This window comes from Punica granatum, chromosome 5 (genome assembly GCF_007655135.1).
Source record: "Punica granatum isolate Tunisia-2019 chromosome 5, ASM765513v2, whole genome shotgun sequence".
Taxonomy (NCBI): domain Eukaryota; kingdom Viridiplantae; phylum Streptophyta; class Magnoliopsida; order Myrtales; family Lythraceae; genus Punica; species Punica granatum.
The window spans coordinates 14,920,859-14,931,792 of NC_045131.1; the positions used below are offsets into that span (position 1 = coordinate 14,920,859).

Consider the following 10,934-nt stretch of genomic DNA (forward strand, 5'->3'; position numbering starts at 1 on the left):
ATAAAATAAATATTGATATTATTAAAAAAATTATGATAATTAAGATAGAAGTATAATTATTTTTTAAAAAAATATAAGAATAGTGTAAAAAAATATCTATATTTAATTTTTTTACTCCAAAATAAATATTGGATTTTAATAAGTACTTAAAACTAAAGTTTAAATCTCGTCGCGAAAAGTTAACTGTTCATGTGAGAGCACAGATTCATCAAGTACTCACCCTGGGCCCCGCGCTAGGTGAACTCCAGCAAACGACCTCCACATTGTTTTTCTGAGTTTCGAACCCGAGACTTCCAAGGCTTTCCTGAGCTCTGATACTATCTCGCCACAAAAAGGTAGTTGTCCGAGTGAGGGCACAAATTTATCAAGTACTCACCAACAAGAAAGTAGTGGTAACTTGATTGGTAGTATGTTATTATGTAAGGCAAGAGGTCATGAGCTCAAATCCTTGCACAACCAAACAATTTTTACACTAAATAAAAAACTCATAAAACCAGCCGGTTCAATAAAATTTTGCTCAAAACTGACCGATTTAGTGGGTCCGACCGTTCAAATTAGCAATTTGAGATTTCGAGCGAACCGGACCGGACATGGTGCCGATTCCCGATCCGACCGATCGACCGGCCGGTCCGGTCCAGTTCTGATAACAATGAGAGAGAGAGACTGGTGTGACATGTGATACTAATGGCAAGCTGGTAGCCCTGCTTTCTCTTCCCTAGGCGGGCGAAGAGAAATATCTGGCGGGACTCGAAAATTTTAAAACCTTTTAAATAGAGTAAAAACCTTTTAAATAGAGTAACGTCGTTACATCTCACGAGAAGCTGCCGTTATGCACTGAGCAGCTCTACTGGCTAGAGTTTTTCTCCACATGTCGACTTGCGATCGGAAGGTGTTACCGCGTTACAGAGCTGATGTGGTAACACGGTTGCACTAGATACTTTCTCCCGCTCACCACCTTGGTGTCGGATTATGCCTGACAACAAAGACGATAAGTAATAGTTGCATATCAAATAGTATGTTATCTGCCTGAAATTTTCATTAGTCCAAACTTCCTTTCAGCGTCTAAGAACATGCCGTCCGACCCAATACATCACCTGAATAGATTTGTGCTGTATGATGTTTACTTATTTCTACAGGTGTAAATGCAAAACAAGCAGAACAGAAAACATGTAGACTAAATTTTATGTCCAACTCTCTTATTGGCCGATGATAAGCATAGATTGTGCTAACCCTTAAACCAAGAAAAAGAAAACAAAAGAAAAAGAGAACATACAACTGTGGTAGAGTAGTATGAATCACTCCAATGATTTGTTCGGATGTCCTGGGCATCAAAACCCGAGCATTTTCTTCTCCTCAGCTTTCATTTTCAGGTCTTCTTCTGACAGGACCTTGCCGCCGTTTCGCGAGGCTATGCACCACCATGCCATCAACTCATCCTGCAGGGCGTGATGATATCTTAAGCTACCCAGTCGAAAGCAAATACATTGAAAAGGAATACACGATACCCTGAAGTAAGATTGTATTTGACAACACTTCTTATTAAGTTATGACATTTCCCGACCAATTTCGCCAATTTTAATGTGTACTTGGTCATGCTACTTCTGCTTCACGTAAGTGTCCACTTACTCAATGTCTAAAGGATATAAAAAGAGCGATTGAATGGGAGGGATTCTTAATGATGCAACTGTCCTTTTACTTGTTAGGAACCGCTGCCACGTATATAGATTTACCTCGAGGAAATCATGGTTGGATATGTATTGGCTTTCAACCAAGCACTTTACTCCCCCAACATTCACCGAAATGGGGCTTTTGGCATCCTTCACCAGACTCTTCCTTTGCATGCCTAGATGTAGAGAAGAATCACAAAGTAAGAAATATTCAAGTGACACACAGCTTTAGGAACCAAACCATTGCAATTTCTTTCATGTTTATTTCCTGATTTGTATAACGAAGATAAACTCCCAAAGGACATCAGGGTTTACATCAAAGATTGCTATATAAGGAGAATGATGCTATTCATACCAGTTATGCAAGCAACGTAGTAACCAGTCCCTCCGAACCCCTCTTCCCACTTGCCAAGCCTCAAGCGTAGGAAGAATCCATCAAGGTGAGACAGTGATATTCGGGTTTTCATCCATCTATTTGACGAAAATTGAGAAGCTGGTTCAGAGCATGTGACCGATCACATCAATGGTTGAAGAGAATGCAATCATGTTCGAATACTGCTCTATCACCAGAAAAGATAGTATGCTGTGTGCATTGTGACCCATAAACCACATATAAGGTGTATATTTCAATAACCAAAAATCTTTTAGCTCCACAAGTAATGTATTAGACATCGCCATGGTGATTGATAACTAATTGCAGCAAACAATTGGCATCAAAACAAGTCGAATGGCTTTCATCTTTACAATTTGCAAAAAATTTGCCACATGATGACTAATCATATAATGGTAGCATGCAATGCCCACACTTTGACTCTGGTTTCAACCAGTTCAAAGAATATAATTCGCGTAAAGAAGCGGAGGTGAAGAAAAAGGGAATCAAGGATACTTACTTGAGTATATCAGTACGGGACAATCGGAGGGTCTTTATAGCACTGAAGATTCCTTTTGGCACTTCGCGAACTTGCCACTTTTCAAGATCGCCCGATGGTGCGATTACATTCACATTTGACTTCTTCTCAGCCTGATTTGAGCTTGATATAACTCGATCTATGGTAAAAACTTCTTTCAATTTGAGGTTGCACTTAAGATTGTCCTCAGGGTTCTTCTGCGACACGTTTGGACACGCAACAGCCCAGTGATTGAGCTGGAAACATCGAATGCACAAACAAGGGGATCCATCAGCTTTATCATATGATTTGATGTTCTTTAGAAGATCTTCGAGCTCAGTTTCTGTAATCTCCGAGCAATTCTGCAAGTGATGTCCCTTTATCCCACAGAAGAAGCAGGTTGTAGTTGCCCGAGATGAATCATCCATTACATCCGAAGACGAGATAATGTTCTTGAGAGCATCCAATCTCCTTGCAAATACTGAAGCCATCACCTCCGAGCTTTTAAGTCTCATGGAAGGCAGTATTCGGTTCTCTTTGTGCATCAAAGCTGGATCCTCAATTCGTCCGAAACCAACTGAAGGTTCAGGGCAGAATAAAAAATTCTTCGGTTCTCGATCCCCAATGACATGTGAAGGTTCCTGATCAGTACTATCCCTCACCTCTAGAGCAGCTTCATCCCAACAAAAACCAAGCGAATTCTGACCACTCTCACAAGCTCCAGCAATGCTTAGGTTACCAACTTCTTCCTTGATCACCGAGCAAGGTCTTGGACAAAAACGAGTTACCCACAGGCTTCTGAAGGGATCACCTCGGTATCCAAGATCATTAGCCCTCTTCTCCTCTGATGTTGGAGAGCTATTATTCTCCCCTATTTTCGCATTCCGTCCATTAAGCGATGACTCGGATGTTTTAGTTGCATCCTTGCCTTTCCCATGTCCAAAGTCATTGGAATTCCTATTCCCAGAAGAGCAAGCCCTGCCAATTTCCCAAGAGCTGACGAAATTCCCAAACGAAACCTGAGGTGGACCCAAAGGAACCACTTCTTTTCCCAGGACAGCCTCATTCAAGTTCCCTTTCGATACTTTGTTATCACTCCCTTTATTAAAACAGTGCAGCATGCCGGCATCAGTCAGGCTTGTCTGATTAGCCAGCTCGGTTTCTGCAGATCCCTCTCCCAATTGATTAAAACATGTGGTCATTCCTTCAGCACTCTTATTTGGACAATATATCGATTGGAAAATGGATTTAAAGCCCATACTCCTACTATTAAGCAGTTGGATGTCCCCATCCATCGCAGCATCCATATTCTCATGAACGACGCGACTAGGGTTTGCAGGAGCAAACCTGAGCGGACGTGCCTCCTCATCCTGATTCAGGGGCCTTGCGAACCCCTTCATCATGTTTGATATCCAATTCAAAAATGAACTATCGTGCTTTGTCGGTGTGCTTGAAGTCCCGGGAATTCGTTCAATCTGCTTTGCCCTCTTACTCCCCCCAATCAGTTGCTGCTCAAAGCTCCACCGCCTCTTTCCTGTCGAGAAGATCCCTGCACTATTACAACTCTCAACACTTTCATAGCTGTCATCTTCTTCCTCATCCTTCGAAAACCTTCCGTTGACATCACCTTCAGACAAAGCCTTTCCTTTGCCTCTGTTTTCATGTTTACGAACTCTGCTCTTGCTGGGAGCAGAATGAGAGTTGAAAATAATATCGTCCCCCGGATTTACCTCGCAATCCAGGACAGGATCTGATTTGATTACAGCAGCAGATTCTGATTCCAATGTAACCTTTATTCCTGCTCCGGCAGTGTTACCTATGTTCATGGCTTGTAGAACGTTCTCAGCGGTTGATTCCAGTTTCTCCGAACGGTGAAGGCTAGTTGCATTCACACTCATTATTCTTTTTCCCTTATCTTTGCATAGAGAGATGAGAGGTTCATCGGAAGGTTTATGTTTGTCCACTGGATGATGTTCGGCCACAAGATGAACTTCAGAGACCGGAACCACATCAATTCCAAGCTTTTGATCGCCCGAAGCATCAGAATGGATAAGTTGGCTCGCTGGGATATTGACTATTGTCCCCTCCTCACAACCTGCACATATTTCAGAACTGAAAAGTGCAACCCCTGAAGGTTCATAAGCTTCCATTTTCGATAAAATTTAAGAGATATTGTCACTCTTTCCAAAAGAAAGGACTACACAAGTGCATCAGAATAGCGTTGATTTGACGTATCATATTGTATGGATTGAAACACAAAATACTAAGTAGATTATTGTAACTTATGTCAGATGTACATAAAAAGGGATATCCCAAAAATTGTATTTTTGATCTGTTATGAGCCAATTAAATGAGAAAGAAATCTAATCATACAAAAACTGAAATTTGAGCAGGATCATGATAATTAGAGTAAAATTTCAAAGGGACATTTGCAGTATTTTTGAAGCCTACACAAGAATGAATATAGGAATTTTCAGATGCTAAGGCATAGACTGCCCTGTGAAGGCATCACAAGCAATAGGCATAACACCTAAGATCACACGGAGAAAATCCAACCACCATTCCCCAACTAGTAGTAATTTTTTTTTTTTAAAAAAACCCTTATTAATAAACTTATAAACAAAAATTATTGTTCCTTTGAGGTCTTAGAGAGTTAACACGATTCAGAGCCCAAGAACCTCAGCGTGGAGGTTCTAGGATACCTCAGGTTATAGCAATCATACTCTTAATTTAAAATCTCAGTGAATCCTCTTCAACCCGAGAACCTAGCCGAAAATCTATCCTAGCTACAGTGTGGATGTTCAATGATCCCTCACGTCCTAGGAGAAAAGAAGCAGTAGCAGCATATTTAGAAAGGAATAATGCAAGCAAGACCAAAAAAAATAAAAAGGTCAAACAAAAGCATTTCCAGTGAGTAACACTATCATCCCGAGACTATAATTGCTCACTACCCATACAGAAGAAGACTATAGTCTATGTATGTAGTAAGATTGACTTGAGATGTGATTACCACCATTGTTAAATGCAATAATTACTCTAAAATTATAGAAAAAGGAAATAATCATCAAAATTGGAAGAATTTCAACTATAAAACAATTAATTGACATATAGACTGAAGGATAACCGGGGGGGGGGGGGGGGGGGGGGGAAGAATTGATCACCAGCTACTACCACTAGGACCTTATAGTCATAGACAATTACTCGCATAAGTGTCATTGAACCATTCAAAATTACCCTAATTTCATTATTATTGTTTAAACTTCAAAATACTTATTGAAAGTTTTTATAGTTCTTAAGCAGAAAATTATTCTTCTTAACATGTGAATAATCATAAGAAATAATTATAAAATATGAAAGGAAGCCATGCAACATACATGATAGAACGATAGCTTACCTGGTGAAGCAGAATATGATTTTTCCGTGCATTTTGATGCTTCCACCATCTTCAAGTCGACCAACCCAGACCTACCTCCTCTCTGCCCATCTCTCAGGTTCCCCTCATCAAAACTTTTATCAGAAAGAGACACTTCAGGAGGAGCTTTCAATTTCATCTCTGGCATGTTGTCGCCATTGACTGACAGCAGAAGTTCACAAAAACTTAGGGGAAAAAATTAACAAAAGAACTCACTGCCCTCCAACTGATTCGGAAGTCCAGCAGTTTTCCGTTTTTCTCCTTTTTAAGAATATGAAAAATAAAAAGAAAAGATAAAATCATGCTTAATTGCACTTCACAAGGCATGTTGGATTATTAACAAATTGGCAGTCTCATCTTTGATATTTTATTTCCCTATAACAGAAAATCAGAATGTGTGCTCGGTATTTTAGAATTAAAGAGAAGCACCCAAAAACATGAATTGCACTTACCTGCGTTTTCCTTGTCACTCGAATTATGTACCGTTGTAAAACCAATCTTCGCATCAACTATCTCCTCTAATTCCATCAAATTCGGCTCACTAACCGGTTCAATGAGACATTCCATACCCGCCGTATTACTGGGCCTTGCGCCCCATGTAAGAGCTGGTTTCCCATCTGAAAAGCTGCAGTCAGCGCATTTAAGACTCAAACCTTTGTGTGGAGACCACACAAGTTCCGTCAATGGGTTGGTGGCGACAAATGTCATGTGCACACTTGATCCTGCATTTGCACCTGCACTGGGATCGATGTTCAATGCCTCTCTCTGATTGTATTGGTCAGAATAATCGAGAGAGAGTCCTAAATCAGTCACAGGTTCTATCTTATCATCCTCCAAGTTCATCTTCATCTTAACTGACATTTACAAGCAAGTCCTGGAAGGTCATAAAAAGAAAAAATCTTCAGCAAAACATTCGTAAAGCATCAAGGAAAGACCATCTTCTACAATCCCAACTCCGGGGAGAAATTGGCAAGCCTGAAAATAGTTTGGCTAACAGCTTGTCATAAAAGGTTTTGTAGTTTTAATAATTGATCATCCTTCCAATCCCTAACCTTATTCTTAATCCTTATGTTCGATTACCTATTCAAATTAGAGGTTTATAATATTAATCCTTTAGCACAAACAAGCAAAACCAATAAACAAAACCGTGATTTCAGTATGGAAAGCTGTGCAGTTCAAATGAGAAAGTTTTTTCTAACTCATCTATTCAAAGAAGAGAAAATCTGAGCTAAAGTGGGATTGAGAATAATAATGAAAATAGAACACAAATAAGCATAGAACCTTAACCAAACTTCTAAGATAATTTGGCTTTGAACTTGCCCTAAGTAGAGATTAAGTTGGGCTCAAAGCTCAGTATGCTATTAGATCATGAGCCCACATATCTCTATCATTCATCCACCCTTCTATCTTGATCTGGAAAAGGAGGCTGTAGTTGTAACTATACCACTAAATGGGTACCCAATAGATTGTCCCAATTGCAAACATTCCTAACATACGCACGTAAAGGGCACCAAATTAGTCTACTCTGATAGGGTTAAAATTTATTCAACACTTACAAACATGCTTAGCAAATACCGAAGGAAACAAATCCAAACATATAAACTACATGATAAAATAAGTAAACTAATCGATGGCCATGCAGCTGATTTCATACCAAAATAACAGGGATGCACAATCAGATCAAAAGGCGAGCACCAATCAATGCTAAGCGGCTATATAAAGATCAGCAAGTGCACCTCCAAACCCAAATTCCTTTTTCACTGTATCATTAAAGTAAATTGCCCCTTTGGAGACGTGAAGAGCAATGAATGCCGCCTATCATAGAAAAATTGAAGATGCAATTGCAGAGAGGAAACATAGATTACACAAAAAACAAAAAGACTTCTATATGGTCCGAAAATTCATTTCATCGACAAAACTTCACAACGTAATCACACAACCCAGTTGTCCATATATCCAGAAGAGCAGATTCAGACATAAATCAGCGAGAAATTACAGGACCAAACAACCGATGTTTTAGCTTTTTACAAGCTATTCACTGTGCAGAATGAGGGCTATCCCCTGGTTATTTTCCAGGGTATCAAAAAGAAAAAAAAATTAATAGTAGCAACAAGCAAAATTCTAAAGGACTTATGTGATTCACTTGACAAAACTAAATGCAAGAGAATTATAAATTTGTTGTCTTCCAAATAATTAACAAATAAAGAACACATGATTAAAGAATTCAAGAGAATTGGCAGCATACAAATATGAGTGAACTGAAATTTGGGGAACAAAAGAAGAGACTTGCCATCAATCAACACATGCAAGTTTCAACTGATTAAAAGTTTTCAATCCCCCAAGAGACAAATCAACATAATTCATCATCATAACACTTCTCAATCAGTACATACAATCTCCAGAGATTCAGCACAATCTGACAGAAGCCCAACTGAGGAAGAGCAGAATTAGAGATAAGACCCATCTTACCTCTCGTCCAACATTTCTTGAAACTCCGCACAATTCACCGCGAAAAACACCTCAATTTCCCAAGAAAAAATAACTTCATCAAGAACCCAATAATTCTGGGGAGAGAGGGTTTCCGCTTAGAGACAAGACACCGGCTGTGGCATGCGTCCAAGCAACAACAGTCACAAGAAGAAGAGGAGGACGCGAAGCTCACCTCTCTCTCTCTCTCTCTCTCTCTCTCTCTTACTATCAGACACAGACTGTCTGCCCCCATTTTTTTTTTTGGTGCCCGGAGATTCTGGGGTATGAGGTACAAGACCTGCCACGTGGACGCCGTCTGGACTAATAATTCCTTGTCAAACCCCAACTTCCTAAGGACAACTTGATCAAGATTCAAGGTCACCGATTCCACTCTCGTTCGCTCTTTGCATGTCTTGTGTTATTGTCAATTGAAGATAATATTGTTTTTCACTTTGTTTTTTTCGTAAAAATAGAATGAAAATGAAAATTCATTTTATTAATATAATTTATATAAAAAAAAACCAATGTCCGAAATAAAATTGTAGCGTCACATAAACCTTTTCTTGATACCTTCAGTTGGTAGTTGATTTCAACTTCGTGGTCTTATTACATAATTAATTATTATTTTATTCATAAAGGTGAAAAGCTTTTCACGATATGAATAATTTCAAAAATTTTCTTAAAAAAAAATTCCGGATAACATATAAATACTGAAATAATCTTTAAAAAAAGTCCTCTAACTAGATCAAAATACTTTTTCCATAAATGTCTGAATAAGTTAAGTTTTGTCAATATTTTTATATATTGGCACCATGCATGGAGGTGCACGTTGTTAGAATTAAAGATGGATCTTTTTATGAATTACCTTCAAAGGAACGGAAAAAGAAAAGTCTATCTTTTTATATGTTTATTTATTCTTATTCTTATTATTTAATACTACTAATTTATTGGCTGCATTATATTAATTATGATACGGATGGCAGCTTTTTGACGGTCAAGAGACAAGAGAAGCAAAAGGAAGATGTCCACTTGTGATCAGGTTAATATACTTTAATATGATGAAGATTATGATCATGATTAGGCTAATTAGATTAATAATTATTGTTAATTACTATTCTGATCGAGGTCGTACTAATCAAATATTTAATTAATTTGTTAAGCCCATGTGATGTGACGACAGAGGAAAGGTAATTTAAAAGGAAGACTTCATGACCACATTGATATTGAATTATCAAAATCAACACAGTAACAACTGTATCGAATTAGGTTGCGTTTGGTTTCATAGTAGGATTTTAAAATCAGATTTTGATTTTGATTTTGAGTGGAATAAATGGGGTCCACCCTTTAACTTTGTATGAGTTATGTTGTTTTGTTGTGGAAAAAAGTGGTATAAATGGGGTCCACTCTGTGACTTTGTATGAATTATTTTGTTTTGTAGTGAGTAGAGTTAAGTTAGAATTGTGATTCTAAAATTATATCCACAATCCAAACAACTTGAAGCTTCCCAATTTGGTTCATATCGATGATACTTTCCAATCCCGTTAATTTGTCACGTTTTCTATGATACGTACTAAATAATGATTTTAATTCTATCACAATGTCATTGAAGATATTCACCCAAAAAAAAAAAGACAATGCCATTGAAGATATTATTTTGTTAATTTGTTAATGATGGGACCATCTAAATATTCTGACACGTGCTGATTGAATACACTAGAATGTGCTATTTTCCTTATATAGGTTTGATAAATTAAAAACCATCTATAATTGATTTTCCGTTAGTAATGAGGATTACTTGTAAATGATTCACGTGCTCTAAACCATCTGTAATCAATTTTTCCTTAGTAATGAGAATTACTTAATTAAAAAATATACACGTGCTCTAAACCGTCTGTATAATTAATTTTCCGTTAGTAACGAGGATTACTTGAAATAAGATGTACGTGCTTTAAAACCATCTTTAATTAATTAATATAATTTAGATGATGATATTTCATAAATGCATTCGTTTTTTTATCCCGTCTATATCATATAATTTATAAGTTTTTGATAAAGAGGTCAACTTGTTTTCAAATAAATTCAGTATTATAATTCAAAATAACGTTAAAAATGATTTCATTCTCTAACATAACTTTATTGTAAAACTTTTTTTCTTTTACCCGCTGTCCAATTTAGGTAAATATTTTGCAAAGAAAAGAGAAAAGCAAAGCTAATATTTTGGCCTGCAAATTATTTTCTTTTGTCGGTGAATTGCAAATACTAATTTTGAGTAAACTATTTCTTTTTCGAGAAACGATAATGAGATCCTTTAGATATCCAAGCGGATATATTAATTCACTGCAAAAGTGAATATATAGAAAAATATCCAAGTAAAAATTACAAAAAAAAATATATTGGTTAACCTACCATAAATTATAAAGGAAAATAAATATGAAAATCACGTCGAGTAAAAATAATACAATTATAGCTAGTCTTCCTAAAATCAATAATCTTGATGGA

At 37.4% G+C, this 10,934-nt stretch overlaps 1 protein-coding gene across 5 annotated transcripts; it reads right to left on the bottom strand.

Moving 5' to 3' along the window:
- Window positions 1-482: 482 nt before the first annotated feature.
- On the bottom strand, window positions 483-8,688 carry LOC116207423. 5 transcript variants are annotated; one of them, XR_004156919.1, is made up of 8 exons: window positions 8,436-8,683; window positions 6,419-6,840; window positions 5,949-6,128; window positions 2,558-4,649; window positions 2,023-2,138; window positions 1,731-1,843; window positions 1,274-1,436; window positions 483-973 (listed from the first exon to the last, which is right to left on the bottom strand). XR_004156919.1 is itself a non-coding variant. In XM_031540347.1 (7 exons), the coding sequence occupies exons 2-7, from the start codon at window positions 6,672-6,674 to the stop codon at window positions 1,329-1,331; spliced, it is 2,865 nt and encodes a 954-aa protein (XP_031396207.1). In that variant the 5' UTR covers window positions 6,675-6,731; window positions 8,436-8,684; the 3' UTR covers window positions 1,000-1,328. The 5 variants fall into 5 exon arrangements, 3 of the variants coding, with proteins under 3 accessions (XP_031396207.1, XP_031396206.1, XP_031396210.1); XM_031540347.1 differs by lacking the exon at window positions 483-973 and having other exon boundaries at window positions 1,000-1,436; window positions 6,419-6,731; window positions 8,436-8,684; XM_031540346.1 differs by lacking the exon at window positions 483-973 and having other exon boundaries at window positions 1,000-1,436.
- Window positions 8,689-10,934: the final 2,246 nt, after the last annotated feature.